This window comes from Chelonia mydas, chromosome 2 (genome assembly GCF_015237465.2).
Source record: "Chelonia mydas isolate rCheMyd1 chromosome 2, rCheMyd1.pri.v2, whole genome shotgun sequence".
NCBI lineage: Eukaryota > Metazoa > Chordata > Testudines > Cheloniidae > Chelonia > Chelonia mydas.
The window spans coordinates 42472553-42497103 of NC_057850.1; the positions used below are offsets into that span (position 1 = coordinate 42472553).

Genomic DNA, 24551 nt, shown 5'->3' on the forward strand with positions numbered 1-24551 from the left:
CTTACTTTTTCAGTGGCTGGGGAAAAGGAAGATGATGTTGATCACAGAGAGGACTACTTTGAGCCAATTTCTCCTGATCGAACATCCGTGCACCAAGAAGGTCAGTACTCGGATGAAGGGGAGGTAGAGGAGGAGCAGCCAGAAGAAGGGGAGGATGAGGAGGAAGATGTGGATGTTGAGGAAGATGAGGAAGAGGATGAGGAGGATGGCCATACAGTAGAGAGTATTCCTGAGGAAGAAGACGAGGAGGAGGAGGAGGAGGAAGATGATGAAGAAGAGGAAGGTGAGGAGGAAGAGGAGGGTGAAGGTGAGTAATATACACAAATAGAAATGACTGAGATTATAGAATTTTTTGATGCAGTGTAGTCAAAAGATTAAAGCAGATGACTCGGAGTGAATAGATCTGATTCTTATCCTAGCTCTACCACTGCTCTGATTGTGTGATGTTTGGGCAAGTCACTTATCTTGTCTTTTTCTCAATGTGTAAAGAACGTGGAAGAAAGGCACTATAAATGTAAATTATTATTTATTAATAAAAACTCAGATTCTTCTATCTCAGTAACTGTGAAGGTGTATGTGTGCTTTACCAACACTATCTTACACCTTTGACTTGATAAATATCCAAATTAATTCAATGAACAAGGAACTTTAAAAATAGCTGGTATTAAACCCTGTGCTATGACAACTCAATAATCTTTATTTTCTTAAAATATAACCCCCCCAATATTCCCTGAAAAACAAATAAAACCTGCCCAAACTCCACTGCTCATGACTGACACCACAGTGACAAACTTTTATAATTACATGATGGAGGACTGAATATTTTGGAAAGGAATTAGACTGAATTTTCAAGGATATGTGAAAATATACAGAAAGGAGAAGGGAAGGTTGATATTCACCAATGCCCAAGAACCCCCTTGTGTTCTCAGGAAAGTGACCAATTAATATATGCCTATCTGACCCAAAATAATCCATGCTTCCCAGCCTTGAAAATTGTTTAACTACTTCACTGATGCCTAACTTGCCAGGTGCGTGAAGCAAGACACCCTTCTATTGCTGTTCCATGGACCTGCTATGGTTTGTACCAATGTGCCAACATTCCAATGGAATGTCAGCATTTCAAAGAATACAAAGGAGTTCTGTTGGCTCATAGGGACTCCAGCAGAGAAGAGCAGTCAAGCAGTGAACATTGAGAAGGACAAGAGACAACTAGGTTTATGGAAAGATTTTTTTAAGCCTGAATAAAATTATCAGGGAGAGATTTTTAGCAGATATTTTTCTTATCGTGTCAGCCTTTCATAATCAGAGATGTTTAAAAGAGTAATTATGATATATGCTGCTGCTGTTACATAATGTTGTTGTCTAGAACTATCATTTTGTGGTTGGATTTCTCACTCTAGTAAACAGGCTCTTTGCTTCCTGATTCATGGATGTGCTGCAGCCGCGCTGTGAGAAAGGGTAGTCTACTAATTTTGACTTCCATATATAGTAGTAGAAAGAAATCTTTTAGTGTTTTGGATATTTTATATTTTCAAATAAAAATTTGTATGTTACTTTTATACTTTGAGTAGTTCTCTGAAGTTCATAAACTGGGCTTGATATAACTGATTTATTTATTAAATTAAACTTAAAACTCTCTTGCAGGTGATGATGGCTATGAGCAGATTTCAAGTGATGAAGATGGAATTGCTGATCTGGAACGTGAAACATTTAAGTATCCAAGCTTTGATATTGAATATACTCCTGAGGATCTAGCCTCAGTGCCACCTGTGACATATGAGCCTTTTGAAAGAGAGCTTGGACCTCTTTTGTACTTTAACTGTCCTTACAAGACCATATTTGAGGTTGAAGTTGGTAAGATAAAGGATCAAGATCCAGACAAGGAAAATTCAGGGCTAGTAGAAGCCTCAGTTAAGCTAACTGAACTCCTGGAATTATATCAGGAAGAAAGGGGTGCAAAATGGGTCACAGCTTTAGAAGAAATTCCAAATTTAATAACAAAAGGACTAAGTTACTTGCAAGTGAAGAACACAAAACAAGACTATATTACCCAATTAGTAGACTGGACAATGCAGGCTTTAAACTTGCAGGTAGCTCTCAGGCAGCCCATTGCTTTGAATGTCCGACAGCTTAAAGCTGGAACAAAATTGGTGTCATCACTAGCAGAATGTGGGACTCAAGGAATCATGGGACTCTTGCATGCAGGAGTTATTAATGCATTATTTGAACTGTTATTTGCAGATCATGTTTCATCTTCCCTTAAACTTAATGCTTTTAAAGCTTTGGATAGTGTTATCAGCATGACTGAGGGAATGGAAATGTTTTTAAGAGGTGGGTTAGAGGCACATGAAAAAAGTGGTTATCAGAAACTCTTGGAGCTCATACTATTAGATCAGACTGTGAGAGTGGTCACTGCAGGTTCTGCAATTCTTCAGAAATGCCATTTTTATGAGATTCTGTCAGACATTAAAAAGCTTGGTGACCAGTTAGCAGAGAACACTCCTCCCCTTCCTAATCATACGGAGTCTGAGCAGGAACCAGACCTTGGACTTGAGAGAACCAACCCAGAATATGACAACGATGTGGAGGCGCCTATGGATATGGATCATCTTTTGGAATCTTCTAATATCAGTGAAGGAGAAGTAGAAAAACTTATTAGTCTCTTAGATGAAATCTTTCATTTGATGGAGACTGCACCACATACAATGATTCAGCCACCAGTAAAATCTTTTCCAACAATGGCACGCATTACAGGACCACCAGAAAGGGATGATCCTTATCCAGTCCTTTTCAGGTAAGAGAGCTGTGGTTCACTTTAGATACCAGCTTTGGGTACCAGAACTGGGTTCTTTTTTCAGTTTGGTACCTACGCATGTTTTGTGGACTACATAGGTAATAGAGTAAAGCAGTGACTAACGTTACTGCTAGATTTTTCGCTTTGCTAATATACCTTTAGTGGAGGCTTACAGATTGCTTTAATAAGCTTTTGGGAGGATTGGATGGTTTATGGGATTGCAGTTATGTTGTTGTTTTCAGTTCAGCCTATGTTAATACTAACCAAAAGTTGTTACCGCTTACTACTTATTACTCGTATTGTGGTAGCACCTACGAGCCCCATTCGTGGATCAGGGTCCACTGTGCAAAGTACTGTACAAACACTTAACAAAAAGACAATTCCTGCCCCAGAAGAGCTTGTACTTGATGGTCTCAGACTAGCTCCTGCTGTGGAGAGGCATCCATATCACAAAATCCTTCACCGTCATCTTTGGCAGCTGCAGCAGAGTGACCAAGGACTGAATGGGCAGGGTGTATGTATATTGCAAAAGATGCCTTTTAAAGGCCATTTCTATGTACAAAAAACCACCGAGAAGGAATCCTAAAGAAGTTGTGTCCTTTTTTTTTAAAGAGAAATTAAGTTCAAGAACTAGCAGTATTTAAAAAGTTAAGGTTGAGCATTCAAGAACTCAAAACTTAGACTGTTCCAAAAATTAAAGTTTTTGCTCATTGGTGGTGGTGGTCAATGTGTGGTTTTATTGTATACATTATTTATTTCAATGGGGATTTAATCCTCATTACATAGTTATAATTACATTGTGGAAAAAAGGTTCAGAATTCTGCTACTTCATCATGGTTCAGTATGGTTAATATATACTTTCTCATAATATACAAAAGAACAAATTCTGGTGGTCCAAAATATAGGATAAGATACAGAGGATCTATTTTCTGTCAATGTTCTGTGTATGCAGATCATCATATGTTACAGATACTTCTGTTTTACATTTCTGCAGATACCTTCGTAGTCACCATTTCTTGGAATCTATCACCTTGCTACTCTCCATTCCAATAACAAGTGCTCATCCTGGTGTGCTTCAGGCTGTCAGAGATGTGTTGAAGTTCCTGGGACAGTCACAAAAGGGCCTCCTCTTCTTCCTGTCTGAGTATGAAGCAACAAACCTGTTGATTAGAGCGCTGTGTCAGTTTTCTGATCCAGATCAAGAAGAGGGTCTCCAGTCAGATGGTGCCAGTGATGATGCATTTGCCTTGTGGCTCCTGCATTCAACACAGACATTGCAGTGCATTTCAGAATTGTTCTGCCACTTTCAGCGGTGCACAGCCAGTGAGGAAACTGACCATTCGGACCTCTTGGGAACACTTCATAACCTTTACCTGATTACTTTTAACCCTGTTGGAAGATCTGCTGTAGCTCATGTGTTCAGCCTTGAGAAGAACCTCCAAAGTCTTATTACGTTAATGGAATACTATTCCAAAGAAGCTTTAGGGTAATTGTATTTTTGTGTTTACTCCTTATTTGAATAAACCAGCTGTCCCCTTTGTAAAGAAATAGATGGCGTAGAAGACAACAAAAGAAAACCTTACGCTTTGATGGTTTTGCAGAATTACCATTGATTCAAAATAGAATTACAGCATAGAAATTGCAGACATCTTTTGAAATCAAATATCTGTTAGCATAGAAACTATATAGTCATCAAGAAAAATGTTTGGTTGTTTCACTACAGGTCAGTTTTTTAAAAAATTATAAAATATTAGGCAGTGTTTTATCCAAGCTTACTGTTTGCCTGTGAAACCAGTTATAGAATCGTAGGGTTAGAAGAGACAGCAAGGGTCATCTAGTCTAACCCTCTGCCAAGATGCAGGATTTGTTGTGTCTAAACCATCCAAGATGGGTGGCTATCCAGCTTCCTTTTGAAAAGCTCCAGTGAAGGAGCTTCCACAACCTCTCTAAGCAGTCTCTTTCCTTGTCCTACTGTCCTTACAGTTAGGAAGTTTTTCCTGAGATTTAATCTAAATCTGCAATGCTGTAGTTTGAACCCATTGCCTCTTGTCCTGCCTTCTGTGGCAAGAGAGAAGAACTTTTCTCCATCTTTTTTTTTTCTTTTTCTTATGGCAGTCTTTCAAGTATTTGAAGACTGTTTTTATGTTCCCCCTTAATCTTTTCCAAACTAAACATACCTAGTTCATTCAGCCTTTACTCATATGTAGGGCCCTACCAAATTCACGTCCATGAAAACACATCACGGACCATGAAATTTGGTCTCCCTCTGTGAAATCTGGTCTTTTATGTGCTTTTAGCCTATACTATATGGCAGTGATTCTCAAACTGTGGGTTGGGACCCCAAAGTGTGTCATGACCCTGTTTTAATGGGGTCGCCAGGGTTGTCTTAGACTGCCTGGGGCCAAAACTGAAGCCTGAGCCCCACAGCCCATGGCTGAAGTCAAAGCCCGAGGGATTCAGTCCTGGGCAGCAGGGCTCAGGTTACAGGCCCCGGCCTGGGGTTGAAGTCCTTGGGCTTCAGCTTTGGCCCCCTTGAGGATGATGGAGCTTGGGCTTTTGCCCTCCCACCCAGGGCAGTGGGGCTCAGGCTTCAGTCTTTCTCCCCATTCACCCCCGGGTCATGTAGTAATTTTTGTTGTCAGAAGGGGGTCATGGTGCCATGAAGCGTGAGAACCCCTGCTTTACAGATTTCTCGGTGGAGACCAGCGTTTCTCAAATTGGGGTCTTGACTCAAAAGGGAGTTGCAGGGGGATCACAAGGTTATTTTAGGGGAGGTTGCGGTATTGCCATCCTTACTTCTGCACTGCCTTCAGAGCTGGGTGGCCCTCCCACCCAGGACAGTGGAGCTCAGGCTTCAGTCTCTTTCTCCCCTCTGCCCCCGGGTCATGTAGTAAATTTTGTTGTCAGAAGGGGGTCATGGTGCCATGAAGTTTTTCTTCCCTTAGTGTAGCACCGTACATTTGTCTTTGTTGAGTTTCATTTTCTTGTCTATAGCCCAGTTCTCCAATTTATCAAGATCCCTCTGAATTTTATCTCTATCCTCCAAAGTTTTGGCAACCCCCCAAGCTTTCTGTCATCTGCAGATTTGATCAGTATGCTCTCTGTTCCTACATTCAGGTAATTAATAAATATGTTAAATGAGACTGGACGCAGAACAGATCCCTGTGGAACCCCACTTGAAACCTCCCTCCAAACCCACATCATTCCATTCATAGTTACTTTTTGTTTGCAGTTGTTTAACCAATTGTATGTATCCACTTAATGGTAGTTCCACGTAGCCCACATTTCTTCAGTTTACTTATCAGAATGTCATGTGGAACTGTGTCAAAAGCCTTGCTGAAGTCCAGGTATATTATGTCCACCACATTCCCCCTATCCACCAAACCAGTTACTTTGTCAAAGAAGGAAATCAAGCTGGTTTGGCATGATTTGTTGTTAGTAAATCCATGCTGGCTGCTAGTGGTTACCCCTTCATCCTCCAGGTATTCGCAAATTTAATGTTTTAAACATTGCTCTATTAGCTTCCCAGGAATCAAAGTCAGGCTGACTGGTCTATAGATCCCCGACTCCTCTTTCCCCCGCTTTTTAAAGATGGGCACTATGTTAGCCTTTTTCCAGCCTTCTGGGACCTCTCTTGTCATCCATGAGTTTAAATATTATTGCCAGTGGCGCCAAGATTTCTTCAGCTAATTCCTTCAATACTAGGGTGACCAGATAGCAAGTGTGAAAAATCGGGATGGGGGTGGGAGGTAATAGGAGGCCATATTTAAAAAAAAAAAAAAAAAAAAAGCCCCAAATATTGGGACTGTCCCTGTAAAATTGGGACATCTGGTCACCCTCTTCAGTATCCTCGGGTGAATAGCATCTGGCCCTGGTGATTTGATTTCATTCAAATTGGTCAGAAGATCTCTGACGTGATTTTTACTTTTCCCAATATGCATCCTTACCCTTTATTGTCTGTGGTAATTTCACTAGTTGCCTGGTCACGTTATTTTTTGTGAGAAGACTGAAACAAAGTCGACACTGAGCAGCTCTGCTTTCCTATCATCTTCTATTATCAGCTCTCCTTCTCCATTGAGCAGTGGACCTACACCATCCTTGATCTTTCTTTTTTGTCTGACGTATTTGAAGAACTCCTTCTTGTTGTGTCTAACATTCCTTGCCAGCTGAAACTCATTCTTTGCCTTGGCTTTCCTGATTGGAGACTATATGGTACAAGAGATGATTCCCCCCCCCCCCCCCCCCCCATCACAAGTTTCCCCAAATCTTGAAAATGTCACTGTTTTTCTGGAGAGACTTATGACTTGAGGAGCAGATTTGTTTATTCCTTTCTTGAACAGCACTAGTGAAGCAGCGTAAGAAAATATACTCACTGTTTGCTTGAATATAGCCAATGCTATCCATTTCCCTTTTCTTTGAGTACTGAAATTTCAAAAGGGGAAACATAAGAAATGTATAAACTATATAAGTAGCAATTACTGTAAAAAAACCAAACAGACCAGATATTAATTATATTTTGATATCTTGCCAATTGTTTTAGCTTTCAAAAACTTCTATAAAGAGAGAGTGATTTTTATTCCACAGTATGAAAATTCTGTAGGTGAACTTGTAATGAAGATAGAGTTCTGCAGGCAGATTCATAAAGTCTTAGGAGTGAAAAAATCTATCAAGTATCCCGTGTGCTAGCCTAGAATTTAAGAGGAAAATCCTATATCCTTCTTTCAGTGACTCCAAGTCCAAGAAGTCGGTTGCCTATAATTATGCATGCATACTTGTTTTGCTGGTGGTTCAGTCTTCCAGTGATGTCCAAATGCTGGAACAGTACTCAGCGCCTTTACTGAAGCTTTGTAAGGCAGATGAAAATAACACCAAATTGCAAGGTACAGTATGTGTCATTATCAAGTGAATTGTTCAGAATGTATAGAAAATTTTTTTGTAGATTGGTAATGAGTACTTCATGATCATCTGGTTTTGACAATGGGTATAATGAAATTCCCTTTTTAGCTGTGTATGATTAGGTTGAGTCATTGAAAAGATGTATAATTTTTTCTGTTATACTAATATGAGTTCTTCAACTTGAATAGCTTCCAAGTTTATATTTTATGTAATATTCATTACCAAGAATATCTGATAATTGCAGGAAATTTGCACTCTTTGTTGGAAATACACCTCTACCCCGATATAACGCTTTCCTTGGGAGCCAAAAAATCTTAACGCGTTCTAGGTGAAACCGCATTATATCGAACTTGCTTAGATCCACCGGAGCGTGCAGCTCCACCCCCCCCAGAGCGCTGCTTTACCGCGTTGTATCCGAATTCATGTGATATCGGGTCACGTTATATCGGGGTAGAGGTGTAATTAGGAAGGGAAGATTTAGCAAAAATAGAGAGTCATGGCTGATTCTTACTTTGGCTGTTTTTTAAAATTTTTCTCCCACCAGCCCAGAACTCTGGGCCCCTCCAAACATAAAAGGCACCACTAGAAACCAAAAATTTTCAATACAAAACTTTTAGTTCATCAGTTTTTCCAGTTACCAGTCTCTTGCCCAAAGACAGATGTCACTCTACCCAGTCATATCATGAAATCCTACATAAACGATTCTTCAGCTTCCAGCTATTCCACCTGTGAACCCCCAGACTGGCAGTTTAACAAATCCAGGTTGTTGTGGACCAAAGAGGGAATTGAACACCAGAGTTGAGGAACTTTGATGGAGAACGCCCTGTGGCTGGGTATGGGGTTTATTTGGGCATTTAAGGAGCAGAAGACTTTGATTTGGTTTGTAATTACCAATTTTATATGACTGTCTGCGTGAAAAGAATGTGCTGCTGTTTTGGTTCTGAATGGCTTTGGCATTGTATTTTTAAAGGAAATTGGGGCCCCTAGAGTCCATGAGAGGTTTTCTTTAGAGGTGTTTGTTTAATTTCAAATAAATAAGAAAAAAGCATTTATAATTTAGTTTTACATACAAAGTGATCACAAATTGTTTACGTGTATGAGTAGGAGCAGTGAAAACAGGGACAGGAGCGTTTCTAACAGATAATAACGTGTATTGATATTGTTTCTAGAACAAATCTCTTCATTAGGGACATTCCTCACAAGAATATTCCTAGAAAGGGAAAATGCCTTGCCAATCTAGCACTGTTCCAGGTGTTCACTTTCATTCCATTTAGAAGGTGATTAGCCATAAGACGGTCATATGCCAAAAAATCATTTCAGCACCAACTTGCATGAGCTGAATACTACAGCATTCAAATCAGATGCATGTCCTGCCTTAATGTGATTTTTTTTTCCTCATTATATTAATGAAGATCATTAAAATCACTTCTGCTTATGATTCTTACTATGGCTCATACCTAGCAAATTTCATCTAAGTGCATAGCATATTCTGTATCAATTAAAGCACGGGTTTATAAAACAAATACAATTCTAATTTATGACCTTTCTGTTCACCAAAATATTCTGTCTTGTTTTTTAGAGCTCTGCAAGTGGCTTGAACCTTTGAAAAATCTTAGATTTGAAATTAATTGTATCCCAAATCTCATTGAATATATTAAACAGGTTAGTAAAATTTTTGATACAGATGTTTCTTTGTTTGGGAATGTGATATTAAAAGCTTTTGCCTATGCAATCAATCTGTGCTTCCATTCTTGATGTCTCAGTCCAACATTTGCAAAGTCTGTGATTTCCATAGCAGATTGTGATGCCATTGAAATAGAAGGAAGGAGTAGGCTGATTATGTAAGAGGAAGCAGTCTTAAAAGTTGCTAACAATCTGGCAGTTATCTCTGATGGAAGATGACATACGGAATTTAATGCGACAGTTTGAAGTGTTTTCCTAAAGTATTGTATGTTTGTAAATTTTGACAGGGCTTTTTCTGCAACTGAAGAGCATCAGTATTTGGCAGTTTCATTCATGCCCATGAGTAGAACATAGACAGAGTGAACCAGGTTTTGAAGAGCTGGAAGAGTGAATGTCAATAACATCCAGCTTTCTTTAATGATCCATAGCCGTTCTGACTCTTCTGTCTTTATAACAAATAATCGCTTTAATTTTTTTTTATATTGTGATGGCTAAATAGTCTTCTGACATTAGATTAGTAAAATAGGTTAGTGTAATGTATCAAGCATATCTTAGTTGAAAATCAGTCCATTGTAACATATGTTCTTTATTATTTTTTAATAGAATATTGATAGTTTGATGACACAGGAAGGAGTTGGTCTTCTTACTGCACTCCGTGTTCTTTGTCATGTTGCATGCCCGCCACCTCCTGTTGAAGGTATATTACAGATCACTTCCTGATACATAAAACCCAGTCTTCTAAGTATCTGTTATTTAATCACACCTGATAAAGTCTGATTTTAAATATAATTGATATGAGATGTGTGAAAGTTAATTCCTCGTTCCTCCCCCGCCCTTTTACAGGTCAACAGAAGGATCTTAAATGGAACCTTGCAGTTATTCAGCTCTTTTCTGCTGAAGGAATGGACACCTTCATTCGTGTTCTGCAAAAGTTGAACAGCATTCTTATTCAGCCTTGGAGGCTCCATGTCAACATGGGAACCACACTTCATAGAGTTACTACCATTTCCATGGCGCGATGTACACTCAATCTCCTTAAAACCATGTTAACTGAGCTCCTGAGAGGTGGATCTTTTGAATTTAAAGACATGCGTGTTCCTTCAGCACTTGTTTCTTTACATATGCTTCTGTGTTCTATCCCTCTCTCAGGCCGTTTAGATAGTGATGAACAAAAAATTCAGAATGACATTATTGATATTTTATTGACCTTTACCCAGGGAGTTAATGAAAAACTTACAATCTCAGAAGAAACTTTGGCCAATAATACTTGGTCTTTAATGTTAAAGGAGGTCCTCTCTTCAATTTTGAGAATTCCTGAAGGATTTTTCTCTGGACTTATACTGCTTTCAGAATTGCTGCCTCTTCCATTGCCCATGCAAACAACTCAGGTATGATTTTAATTAAATTAGCAATTTAATAAATAACGTCCATATTTCCTTTAAAGATCATGTTCTTGTTGAGGAAAAGACTGAGGTGAATAAAAGGGTCGATTGAGACTTATAAAAAGGGGTTTGTAATCAAATAGGTTGTTTTGAGGTATATTTAATTGTTCATCAGAAATGAATATGTACATGTTTTGTGTGAATTTTAAACTTCCCAAATAAGTGGAGGTTTGTAGTCAGTCTTACATTGATTTTGTCTCTTATTTAACTAGCTAGTTTTCTGGTATCCCATTATATTACTTAAATTATTAACCTTGCAGCTTTTGTATCCAAAACTAGGAGCTGAAATGGCTGCATAGAGATGTTTGGACTTTTCAGTGTACATTAGTACCGGAGGAGGTGGGAGTTTTAATGTTCAATATTTGATATTTAACAAAAGAATAAAAATAAACAGCCTCATTGTGATTGTGTTTACACTGGTGTGAGGTTAGGCTAGGCCCCAAAGGAACACCTAATCTATTGAGATGACTATTAGTTTAATTTTGCAGTTTAGGGCCAGATTCTGTCTTGAGATACATGCTTGCAAATCTCATTGATATCACTAGACTTGTGGGCAAGTATCTGAGGAGGGCAGTATTTGGTCCTGAATGATTTTCTTCTGTAAAGCAAAACTCTTTTAAAGAGCCTGTTTATACTTTTTCCACAGGTTATTGAACCACATGATATATCGGTGGCACTCAACACCAGGAAACTGTGGAGCATGCATCTCCATGTTCAAGCCAAATTGCTACAAGAAATAGTTCGATCATTCTCTGGTTCAACTTGCCAGCCTATTCAGCATATGCTGAGGCGTATTTGTGTTCAGTTGTGTGACTTGGCATCACCAACTGCTCTTCTTATTATGAGGACTGTATTGGATCTGGTTGTAGAAGATCTACAAAGGTATCTTTGTTCTCCATTGCATGAAGATTTTTTTTTAGTAGTTGTTGAATTCATCCCTGTTCTCTGCAGTAATTTTCTTAGGTGAAGAACACTGAATTTTGGATACATTTTTAGTCCATTACAGACGTGGATTGAGTCCTCAATCCATGTCTGCTACAGTATCCTGTGTTGCCAAACAAGCAAACAATATAGTATTTTAATGTAAAGAATTTCACATTATTGTATGTTTATAGGAAATATTTGGGAGAAATTGAAACTAAATTATGAGTAGTATTTAAAAACCTCTATCTGTATATGCTTAGGTGAACTATAATTTGTTAAATTGATAATAAGTTTATATGCAATATAACCATCCAAGTAATGTAGTAGTTGTGGTAGTTTTCCAGAAATATAAATTAAGATAGAAATTTCTAAATACGTTACATTAATTTTAAACATTTAAATTATGGTTTTTGTTTAAAATACAAACTTTTAAATCTACTAAAATGAAGATGGATGTACAATATAGTTAATTTAATAACTTTCTAATATGTAGGAACACTGCTTTTAAAGTGCATTGATATTGTTTCAGCAGTACAGAAGATAAAGAGAAACAGTACACTGGCCAGACTACCCGATTACTTGCTTTACTTGATGCCTTGGCTTCACACAAAGCTTGTAAATTAGCCATTTTGCATCTAGTTAATGGAACTATTAAAGGCGATGAAAAGTATGCAGAAGTTTTCCAGGAGCTGTTGGCTTTAATGAGATCTACTGGGGACAATGTTATTCATCAGCAATGTGCTGAATATGTAACATCCATTTTGCAGTCTCTCTGTGATCAGGTATTTTATACAGTTAAAATAAAAATTACTGTATTTATAAATAATCTGGTGTGTGTGTGTGGGGGGGGGAAACAGTAGTACACAAACTTCTAGATTGCTGTGGTTATGTGCCACTGAAAAAGATTTTCTTTACATTTGCAGTAGTGTCTTGAATGTTATATATAATCTTGATGCCTTGATAATTTGGACTTTCTTAATTTCTGTTCTCAGATGGGAACTGTTGTGATAATTTTATCAGTTCTTGTACTGCCCCTTAGTTTTTTAGTACATTCTAATGTTCATGTTTTGTTTTTCTTAGGGTACGAACTCTGTGACGTTTGCACTTAGGTGTCTGTTTTCCAAAAAAAATGTTAGGGAAAATTACTGTTAAAATTTTGTGGGGAGAGTTAGATTTATATCATATGATGCAAAGAACCATTGATGGCTGTTCACTGGCTTCTTTGAAATGGGTTTGTTCTCAGTGCTGATCTCAGTGAACAGGTGTCCACATATACAAAAACCACTTTTGCAACCAGAACCCTTGTTTGACATCAGTAGAGACCAAGAACTGAATGGACATGGAGACTGAATTATCCTCTTCACATGAAGATTTTGGCACATGAATGGCATAGGGGGAAGCTCATGCTGACTTTGCTTTACCTGATCAATGAATAAATAGATCTCTTCCTCCATGCTGTCAGCCTGAAGCCTCTTACAAACATAAATACTAGTCACATGCTGTTAGCATAAAATTTCAGCGTTAAGAAAATCAGTCAGGTAAAAATAGTCAGTAAAATAGGAAATTTAATCTGAAAACTTCATATTTAAGAATTGGATCATTTAGGGACAAACCTTCAGTTAGGTACATGCATACATTTGCACGTGTGATTTATGTGCAGACATCTCGAGTTGCGTGTACAAAGGAGCCTTTGTGCATGCTTAGTCAGTAAAGAGGTTAATTATCCATTTGTGTTTATACATCATGTGTCTTACCTTATTTTGTGTATCATGAATTCTTCAATATGCAGGAATCAGCATGGTTTTAACCTTTCCAGAAGCTATAAGCAATTCTAAGACTTATCTCAAATTATTCATCATGGTTGATTTAACTCTTTTTTTGTGACAGAGAGGGACAACTCGAATGAAAATTATATATACACTATACTTTTTTAATATTTATACAAATATATGAAAGTGTGTGTATCTATCTTATCTATTTTTATATATATAAAAAAAGTATAGTGTCCCTGTGCATGTTTGTCTAGACAGCCCTTTCATATTATGCAGCTCTATCTCAGTCAACACAGCAGATGTTTAACAAATCATTTAAAAACAATGTTCTAGCAGTACTCTACAGTAATATCTTAGCCAGCATTTTCATCCTATATATTTTTAACAAAACAGTAATTGTTTGTATCACTTAAACTATTCTTTTTTATTTTGGATTTCTTGTGTTGCTTACCAACCAGTAAAACAATAAACCTGACAATTTGTATTTTAATTTTGAATACATTCTTTTAAAAATCCAATATACTTTAAAGTTTCTAAGTAGCTACTGAGCAAATCCATTGTTTTCTTCATGAACATTACAGTAAATAGTTTAAATGCATGGTCAGTGTTTACCATCTCTACACATAATGGATATTTTAATGATTATAAAGTAGTCATGGTTTCTCTTTACAGGACATTGCACTGATTTTGCCAAGTTCCTCAGAGGGATCTGTTTCTGAATTAGAACAGCTCTCCAATTCATTACCAAGCAAAGAACTGATGTCCTTAATCTGTGACTGTCTGATGGAAACACTTGCTAATGCAGAGACCAGTTATAATTGTCTCCTGACATGTATCAGAACCATGATGTTCCTTACAGAGCATGATTATGGATTCTACCACTTAAAGAGGTACTGTTTTATAAGTGATTTTGAATGACCTTTTATCATCTAGAATTTTAAAATCAGATCAAGTTTTTGAAACAAAGATGTAGAGAGATTATTTTTATTCTGACATATTATTTGTATTACAATAGTGTCTAGTGGCGCCAAACATGATTGGAGTCCCACTGTGCAAACACATAAGGTAGTTCCTGCTCTATAGAGTTTACAATCTAAATAGGTAAGACAGAAGAAGGTGGGAGGAAAATCAGAGGCACAGAGATGTGAAGAGACTTAATGAAGGCCACACAATAGGTCAGTGACTGAACCAGGAATAGAGCTCAGCTATTGTGAGTCCCAATGGAGCATTCTAGTCACTGAACTAGTTGTAGTTATCATTTTGGGGGTGGCAGTGCAATTTTTGTTTCTTGGTTGCCAAAAATATTAAGATACTAATTATTTCCTGTGCCGAAAGACTTCATGCTGAGAAAAACTTAATTTTTCCATAATATGGAAAAAATTCAAGCGGGACAGTTAAGAGATAATGAGCTTTGACTAGATGGGTATTGAGCTGCTAGTAGCATCTTTTTGTTCTCTGTCATCAAGTGGTGGTGTGTTTTTGAATAATATTTCCTTAGTGAGAATGGATACACAGTGGCTGTCACACTGCATCATAGGAGAATTTTAGTTAAATATGTTCTACACAATATTCTGTTACTTCGATTATTTTCCTTATATACAACTTTTTTTTTTAACAATGAAATAAAATGCAGCAATTGCGAGATGTGGTATAAACACTAGGTAATTCTCTCTCCCCCCCTCCCCCTCTTTTTATTATGAAAACAGCTCTCTAAGAAAACGCAACCATGCTCTGTATACCGTATCAAAGCGAGTAATAAGTAGCTTTAGTAAGGATACAGGTGAACTGGCCTCTTCTTTTTTGGATTTTATGAGACAAATTCTAAACTCCGACACACTGGTAAGTGATTATATGTTGAACACTTTTCAAATGTTTTAGAAGCACTACTTTTGTTACAGATAACAGAGGTGATGTAAAAGTAAAAACTGCTAGCTCAGAAGACATTTGGCGGTGTAGTTTTGGATATAATTTTTTTTCATCAATAATTTAGTGCATCCTTTATCGCTTAACAAAACCCGCTACACGTTGCAAAGAATGTCTGTTAATGAAGAGTAGAACTTTTCTCAGCGTGTGAAGAAAGTCTAGTTGCATTCCTCAGGGACAAAATGCAGCCTTCTGGCCTTCATATTTTTTTTTCATTAATTTTACATATTCTTAATGTTTGGAATGCTTCTTTGGAATGCTTTCCCGTATTTCTGTTCCTATTGTGGTATTTCTATAAGCAGTTTTCTTCATCTTGCAAATTTACTAAAGTTTAGAAATAGATTCCCTTTTATTTTTACATTAATTTCCCAATTAAAAAACACAGTTCAGATGTATGCATGCTTGTCATAACCTGTCAGAGCAATTTCAAAATACTTTGGGTGAAACGTTACAGATTTGGTTATTTAACTAATGAGACAGTAGCTGTAATGTGGTGATAGTGAAATATACCTGTGGGAGAGAAGTTATCAGTAGAGATTTTTTTTTTGTTTGTTTCTTAAACAGAATTTGTAATATTAGGGGCATGTAAGTATATAAGACCCTTTTGCAAATTGATTCTGCAGAGTTCCTTAAGGATGGTTTCTGAGGTGATCAGTGTGATATTGTATCCAGATTTTGGATTGGAGTCTTGTCAAGATAGAGATTTGCTGTGTTTCTGAGTTTTGTTTTTAGTTAAAAAAAAAAAAAAAAAAAAAATCCTAAAATTAACGATTGGCTAGAAACAACCTGAAACATTATTAATGCTCTGCTACAAACCTATTTTCAATGTACAGTACATGGGGGGGGGGGAAAAAAGGAACCTCTTGATGGGATGAGCTAACCATGTCCTTTTGAGTATACTTTATTTAATGATATATTTTGTGTGGTTTTTATTTTAAATCACTAAATATAATATTATTATATATATATATTTTTTTTAAATCTTCCTCTGAGATTTTGGTGTATTCTCTCTCCATTAGTTGAGCTGCAGTGTTATCTTTTGTTTTTGTTTACACATGTCTGGCGTGGAGATAATGGTTTCACTAGATATCCACCAAAAACTATTTTTGGAGGAAATCCAATGAATTTCCATATTGTTGTATTCTGTGCTAAAATCTGTCTGGATAGTTGTAGGTTTTGTAATGCTGTCACAAGATCTAGTTTTTGATGTTTTTAAAAAAATTAGCTTTCGCATGTGTTTTTTTTTTTTTTTTTCCCCTCCCCCCCCCCCCCCCCCCCCCCCCCAGGCATGTTGTGGAGATGATGGAAGTCTCATGGAAGTAGATGGTTCCCATCCAGCCAGAACACTGGGTCTTACTACTGCAGAGTTAAAACATTTATTACAGAACAAAGAAGAAACTCCAGAAAATTTGCTCCTTGAACTGGAGAAACATGTTTTGGTAAAACAATTTTTGAATAATCAAGTTCATTTTTTGTCCTTAGCGGACCTCGCTTTACAAGTATGTATAGATGCTTGTCTACTTATTAGTAACGAGGGCTCATGTTGATGTGCACTAGCTAATGAAATGAGTAAGAATGATTTTGAGTGGTGCTCAGAATTGTTTGTATGCTGGCTTTATTATTATTTATTATTTGTACTGTGTTAATGCCAACAGGCTCCAGTCAGGGTTTGGGAACCCCTTGTGCTAAGACACTATTTTGACATATGAGACAATAATCCTTTCCCTTGAGAGCTTTATATATGACCGGAGATAACAAGTGAATACAACAGACAGGGAGCATAAGGTGGTAGTAAGATGATTGGTGTGCTGGGACCAGTGTATTAAACTAGCTGCCTAACCCCTGCAGAAGAAGAGCTCTGTGTAAGCTTGTCTCTCTCACCAACAGCACTTGGTCCAATAAAAGGTATTACCTCATCCATCTCTAATAGCCACTGTAAGTCAGTTGGTAGGTAAACAAAGGCTAGACTCTGAAAGAAGTGGTGACTGCTATTTGTTCTTTTTTTAAGGTACTAGGGTGCCCTCTGCTGTCCTGTCTGCTTTTCTGGGTCTGTTTACTTTAGAGTATATATGGATGGATAGCATAGAGCGTGCAGAAAATAGTCTGTGAAACATTTTCTTTTCAATCTGGCAAATGCTTAATGTTGACTGTTCTAAATTTTCCTCTTTGGAAAAAATGTCTGATTGTGATGTCTCTTATGCAGGAACGTTCTAAGGAAGATGACAGCCTTGAATCCTTATTGGACAATGTAGCTGGACTTCGGCAGATGCTGGAATCAGCAGGCGATCCTTGTCCTCTGAGTGACCAAGATGTAGAACCTGTTCTTTCTGCACCAGACTCTCTCCAGAATCTGTTTAATAATAGGTAAAATATTAAATATGTTGGAGGTTGAGTGTGCTTAACTTTTAAAAATGCAACAATTTATGGATTAGTATGTTCTGTGTAGGATTTAATACAGGCCTTTGTTTTCCAGGTTTTATGCTTTATATATATTACTGTTATTAGTATATCTTTACTGTAGGGGAACAAACGGTATTTGATAACTCCTCCAAATTGAATTTTATATGATGCTAAGGTTAAGGATTTCTCCCACAGTAGCTCTTACAAAGGTTTTTCATGCTAATTCAATGAAGGAATCCTGTTCTTTTTTCAGGCAGCCTGGCACTTAGATGAGGTGAAATTTAAATATAACACTATTGAATGATTTCATGAGATGCAATTACTACTGAAGTGTTTTTTCAGTTCAGTTTTCTAATTACTGTATTAGCTTAATCTTGTTTATAGTACATTTGCTACTCTTGCTGAATCTTATGTTTTATAATCTGCACTTTCTTGATTGGCCACAAAATACCAAACTTAAATTTCTTTGAATGTAAATGAAACCCTTGAGAGAGCACTTCTGCAAGAGCAGTGACTCCAGGAGTCAATGATACCCCAGTACAATAACCAAATACATTTACAGCAGATATTGGCCTTTAATCAGAAATATATTTGATATTCATTGTTACAGGACAACATATGTGTTGGCAGATGTGATGGATGACCAGCTGAAATCTATGTGGTTCTCACCATTCCAAGCTGAAGAAATTGACACTGATCTGGATATGGTAAAAGGCTTAATTAAAATTGAGAAAAAAAGTCATAAATGTATTCCTTGTTAAGCTGAGAGTGGAATTTGTTTATAAGACATATCAGTTTTCCTTATTGCTTTGTCAATATGTGTCTAAACAGCCTCTACAAAGAAGGGGGAAAGAGTAGGATTTTTGAAGCAGCTGAGGGTAGACAAGAAGAGGCCAGCTTCCACCTGACCAGCCTCAGGGCTTTTTAAGAACAGAGATAATTAAAAAAGGAGGGCTGCCAATGGGTATCAATGATGCCATCTAGGTGAGTGGCTCATTCTTTCTGCCCTTGCCCTACAATCTGACACTGGCTGGCGTCCCTTAAAGATTAATACTTTTAAAAAGTACTTATAAAAAAAAGATACATTTAAGTGTATGCAGAAGCAGATAGAAAATCACTGAGATCCTTGGAATAACTTCCAGAATAGTTAATGTACATACACAATAACCGTAGATTTTCAGAAAGCCTTTGACCAGGTCCCTCACCAAAGGCTCTTGAGCAAAGTAAGCAGTTATGGGATAAAAGGGAAGGTCCTCTCATGGATAGGTAACTGGTTAAAAGATAGGAAACAAAGGGTAGGAATAAATGGTCAGTTTTCAGAATGGAGAGAGGTAAATAGTGGTGTCTCCTAGGGGCTGTACTGAGACCAGTCCTATTCAACACATTCATAAATGATCTGGGAAAAGGGGTAAACAGTGAAGTGGCAAAATTTGCAGATGATCCAAGATAGTTTAGTCCAAAGCAGACTGCGAAGAGTTACAAAGTGATTTCAAAACTGGATGATTGGGCAACAAAATGGCAGATAAATTCAATGTTGATAAATGCAAAGTAATGCACATTGGAAAACATAATCCCAACTCTCTCTATATATTCACAATGATTCCAAGATCTCTTTCTTGAGTGGTAACAGCTAATTTAGACCCCATCATTTCATATATATATGATGGGGGTCTAAATTAGCTGTTACCACTCAAGATCTTGGAATCATTGTGAATCGTTCTCTGCAAACATCCACTCAATGTGCAGCGTCAGTCAAAAAAGCTAACAGAATGTTGGGAATCATTAAGAAAGGGATAGATAATAAAACAGAAAAATATGATATTGCCTCTATATAAATCCATGGTATGCCCACATCTTGAATACTGCATGCAGATGTGGTCACCCCATCTCACAAAAGATATATTGGAATTGGAAAAGGTTCAGAAAAGGTAAACAAAAATGATTAGGGGCATGGAATAGCTTCCATATGAGGAGAGATTAATAAGTCTGGGACTTTTCAGCTTGGAAAAGAAATGACTAAGGGGGGATATGATTGAGGTCTATAAAATCATCATTGGTGTGGAGAAAGTAAATAAGGAAGGGTTATTTACGCCTTCTCATAACACAAAAACTCAGGGTCACCAAATGAAATTAATAGGCAGCAGGTTTAAAACAAAAGGAAGTATTTTTTCACACAACGCACAGTCAACCTGTGGAACTCCTTGTCAGAGGATGTTGTGAAGGCCAAGACTATAACAAGGTTCAAAAAAAGAACTAGATAAATTCATGGAGGATAGATCCATCAATAGCTATTAGCCAGGATGGGCAGGGATGGTGTTCCCAGTCTCTGTTTGTCAGAGGCTGGGAATGGGCGACAGGGGATGGATCACTTGATTACCCGTTCTGTTCATTCCCTCTGGAGCATCTTGCATTGGCCACTGTCAGAAGACAAAAAGAAAAGGAGTACTTGTGGCACCTTAGAGACTAACCAATTTATTTGAGCATGAGCTTTCGTGAGCTACAGCTCACTTCATCGGATGCATACTGTGGAAACTGCAGAAGACATTATATACACAGAGTGTGTATATAATGTCTTCTGCAGTTTCCACAGTATGCATCCGATGAAGTGAGCTGTAGCTCACGAAAGCTCATGCTCAAATAAATTGGTTAGTCTCTAAGGTGCCACAAGTACTCCTTTTCTTTTTGCGAATACAGACTAACATGGCTGTTACTCTGAAACCTGTCAGAAGACAGGATACTGGGCTAGGTGGATCTTTGGTCTGACCCAGTATGGCCGTTCTTATGTTCTTAAGTTCTCTTTCTATATCACTTCTTGGAGCTTTTTGGCACTCAGGTATATAAGTTAGCTAGAGAAACCAAGTTTCTTCTTCTTTTTCATCTATTCATACTGCAATAGTATTCAGAAATCCTGATTAGGACTGTGGTAGGAGTTGTATACACATAATAAAAAAGATAGTCCTTTTCCCCAAAGAACTTGCGATCTAAAGAAATTAAAGAAAAGTTCATAGTTACAGGCTAAATTATTTGTAAAAACTTCATTTGTCTTTCTACACATGAACTCCAAATTTCGGATTTAAAAAAATCCGTGCTGGGAGAGTATCATAGGTCAGAGTTTATTCCTGGGAGTTACTGCCTTTGAAGTTAGGCGATCGTAATGGAAACAATGACCGATTCTTAGATTTCCATACTTAGAGAAAACTATCAAATATAACTCATCTCAAACTTAATTCTCATTCATCTTTTCATAGTTTTACCTTCCTTTCTTCTTGCTAATACACAAAGATAGATATTATGTAAATAAACTTTCCTCAGCAGACCGTCTCTTCCTATGCCTCCCTCCTGTACAGAAGTCACACAACTGAATTTGTGAGGCTGTTCTCCAGGCAGGCTATGGGCCCTGCTGGAGTGCTAATCGCAGCAGACTGTCAAAATCAAAATCTGAACCTTAGGCCCTGCCATTGCTGAGGTCCAGGGCTGTACAGGTGCTGCGTCTTTTCTCTCAGGCCATATGACTTGGGTTAAAGGGGCTGACTGGGGCTTTGTACTCCTATGGGGGATTCCAGAGCAGGATGGAACCCCAGCTGAGCTCCTCCCGTCCTGCTGCTGGAGCTCCTTCTGCCTCTGCTGCGCTTCTCCTGTTTCAAAAATACTGACGTCTTACCCAGCGTTGTTGGTTGTGGTTATTGTGGTGTAACTGTATTCTGTTATTGCAGGTAAAGGTAGACTTAATTGAACTGTCAGAGAAAGGCTGCAGTGACTTTGACTTGCAAGCAGAACTGGAGAGATCATTTTTGTCAGAACCTTCATCTCCTGGTAGGACGAAAACCACAAAAGGGTTCAAACTTGGCAAACACAAGCATGAGACCTTTATAACTTCAAGGTAAGATGTATTGCTGACTTTGAATCAGTATACAGTTAATGCAGTCCAGCTGAGTGGGAGATACCTTCCTGTGGATAGGTAGATATTTAAAATTGCAATTGATATTGTGTACTAAGAAAAAGCTGCTTTTTGAGCAGTGAATTCAAAGCTATCTAGTTAGGTAGTCAGATATTATGGATGATGCATATTTAAGAAATATGAAGAAGCAAAGACTTCTGCAGAGAGCGTGCCTACAACCTTAAGCTTCATCGTATCTTGGCAGTTATGTTACACAGTTTTTAAATTATGAATTTAAACTTCTACTAAATACTAATACAGAGAATACCCAACATTCAGATGGAATAAATTCTTAGGTCAGTAAATAATCCTGTTAATTTTTTTTTGCTGTATAGTGGAAAATCTGAGTACATAGAACCTGCAAAGAGAGCACATGTTGTGCCACCTCCCAGAGGAAGAGGCCGGGGAGGATTTGGACAAGGTATTCGACCACATGATATCTTTCGTCAAAGGAAACAGAATACAAGCAGACCACCTTCTATGCATGTGGACGATTTTGTTGCTGCAGAGAGCAAAGAAGTGGTCCCTCCAGATGGGATACCACCACCTAAAAGACCACCAAAAGTATCGCAGAAGATATCTTCACGTGGTGGGTTCTCAGGGAATCGTGGAGGACGGGGAGCTTTTCACAGTCAGAACAGATTCTTTACGCCACCTGCTTCAAAAGGTATGTTGCTGCTTGTCTGAGGATTTGGAGTAAACGGATTACTGTCTAGGATAAAAAATGCTTCTGTAGGCTATGCTGGAGTTAAACCAAAGCTATGTTTAACTGTGCTCTGTTATGGTCTGAGTGATACTTTTGCAAAAGAATTTAGCTAAATCTTCACTCTTTGGTCTCATGCTGTTGTGTGCAATGGCTACAGGAGTGCTTGTAGCTGTAATAGAAAAAAAATTAACTGCTTTGTTACGAAATGATATGGGCATTTGTCAAATTAAGCATAACAGTACTATCAACTTTAAATGCATTTTTATTAGGCTCCCCTGTCTTCTTGAGGAGGAGAAGAAGAATGTGCAGGGCCCCATGTTTGCAGTGATTCTCTGGCTAGAGATTCTGCTGCAGAATTTAGGCTTTCTTTAAATTAGCAGACAAATAAACCTATATTTGTGACAGTGAAGGTTGCAGCGGGATACATCCATTCCATCCAAAACCTTAAAAACGTGGCAATGAGAAGTTATGGGGATAGATGTGCATTCCTTTCCACCTTTGTATTGTCTACAGCACTGTTAATATAACACTCCAGTGCTCCATAAGGCATTCTCTTCTACCACCAACAGGTGCCCAAACTAGAACTGGGCAAGACTTTTTTTTTTTTGTGGTGAATAGCAAATTTGCCAAAAAATGCATTTTGGGGGGCACTGAAACTGTGTGCAAATTTGGTTTGAATTTGGTGAAGTTTCCACTGATTTTTTTTTTCCAGAAATGCCAAAACTGTTTTGAATTGATGTTTTTGAATAATTGTTTTTCAAGTTTTTCATTTGGTGTGAAAAATTCTTAAGTTTCAGTTCAAACAAACTTTTTTTTGGTTAAGCCACTGAACTAAAAAATCAGTTATTTGTTCTTCTCTAATCCAAAATCAATATGTACCCCAACTTCTCCTCCCCTACCCCTCCACACAAAGAAAGGGCAAGTAGCCTCTGCCCTATCCAGAAGGAGGCGGAGATTGAACCACTTCCCAGGTACAAAACCCTCAACAGCTTTCTGGGTGCCAAACTCTCAACCTCTACTCCCTTGCCAGCTGCCAACCCTCCAGCTTTGCCATTACAGCTTCTGTAATGCAGCTGATATAAAAATACTGTGGCACGTGGAAAAGTGAAAATGGTCTGGGCAGTGCTAAATTGATAAAGCATTCCATAATTGAGATTTGTGTGAATTTACTGTCAAAATACTGTACTGGTCGTATTGTTCATTATATGTGAATCAGTAAGTTAAAAACTAGGTAAGTTTCAGTGTGCTGCAGAAGTAAGGGGCTTTGCCACAAGAGTATGCAGTGGCAGAGGATAGGTTTCAACCCTGCTGCTAACTGTGAGGCATCTGACAGTAGTCTAAATTAATCTCAGCCACTCGACTCTTCCCCTTAACGTTTTTCTTGGAGTCTGAGGCCTTCCGTGCCTTAAGCCTTGTTTGGCTGTGTATTGGTGAGAGACTGTTCCAGGTATTAGAATTCAGGCATACTGTATAATATGTGGCCTCTGAAATGAGTTTCATGATGTGACTGCATCAAACCAGTAAGGTTTCTCATCCATACGGAGCTCATTTGGAGCTTGGTATATTGAGGAAGTTCCCTGCATCTCCAAAGCATAACGGTGTGCATCCTGTTCCTTTAGGCTTGACAGTCTCAGCACTGTGTCGACCCTGGTGCATATGATGTAGGCTCAAGCCATCTCTAGGTTAATACATCAGTCTCCCCATAGATAGTGCTGGATAGGCATATAGGGACTCTGAGCTCCTTGTGTCATCTAAAACATTGGGGTTGTGTGTCGATGCATTCTTGTTGTCCTATTACAGTATAATTATTCCTACTAGACTGGTCATGTACAGCAGCATACTACTAGTTAAACATTGCAGAAATTAAAATGCAGAAAACTTCGTGTTATTCAGCACCTGTTCTGTGTTTAGGAAATTACAATCGTCGTGAAGGAGCCCGGGGTTCAAGTTGGAGTGCACAAAATACCCCACGAGGCACTTACAATGAAAGCAGAGGGGGTCAAAGCAATTTTAATAGGGGTCCCCTGCCACCATTGAGGCCATTAAGTTCTGCAGGTATGTGGTACTCTTTTTA

The 24551-nt window shown here is 38.0% G+C and overlaps 1 protein-coding gene across 4 annotated transcripts in view; it reads left to right on the forward strand.

Annotated features, from left to right (window-relative positions):
- The window catches only part of VIRMA (vir like m6A methyltransferase associated), a 40324-nt gene that overhangs the window by 11707 nt on the left and 4066 nt on the right, over window positions 1–24551 (forward strand). For 2 of the 4 annotated variants that reach the window (XM_007067700.4, XM_043539345.1), the window contains exons 7-23: window positions 14–307; window positions 1645–2794; window positions 3789–4280; window positions 7520–7674; window positions 9270–9352; window positions 9977–10070; window positions 10217–10761; window positions 11462–11697; window positions 12269–12521; window positions 14184–14401; window positions 15218–15350; window positions 16721–16873; window positions 17638–17798; window positions 18445–18541; window positions 21548–21714; window positions 22107–22438; window positions 24389–24532. In XM_007067700.4, coding sequence (XP_007067762.2) covers window positions 14–307; window positions 1645–2794; window positions 3789–4280; window positions 7520–7674; window positions 9270–9352; window positions 9977–10070; window positions 10217–10761; window positions 11462–11697; window positions 12269–12521; window positions 14184–14401; window positions 15218–15350; window positions 16721–16873; window positions 17638–17798; window positions 18445–18541; window positions 21548–21714; window positions 22107–22438; window positions 24389–24532 — 4707 coding nt within the window. Of the gene's footprint in view, window positions 1–13; window positions 308–1644; window positions 2795–3788; window positions 4281–7519; window positions 7675–9269; window positions 9353–9976; window positions 10071–10216; window positions 10762–11461; window positions 11698–12268; window positions 12522–14183; window positions 14402–15217; window positions 15351–16720; window positions 16874–17637; window positions 17799–18444; window positions 18542–21547; window positions 21715–22106; window positions 22439–24388; window positions 24533–24551 lie in introns of those variants that run through there. The other 2 variants (XM_027829901.3, XR_006288432.1) reach the window with 2 other exon arrangements.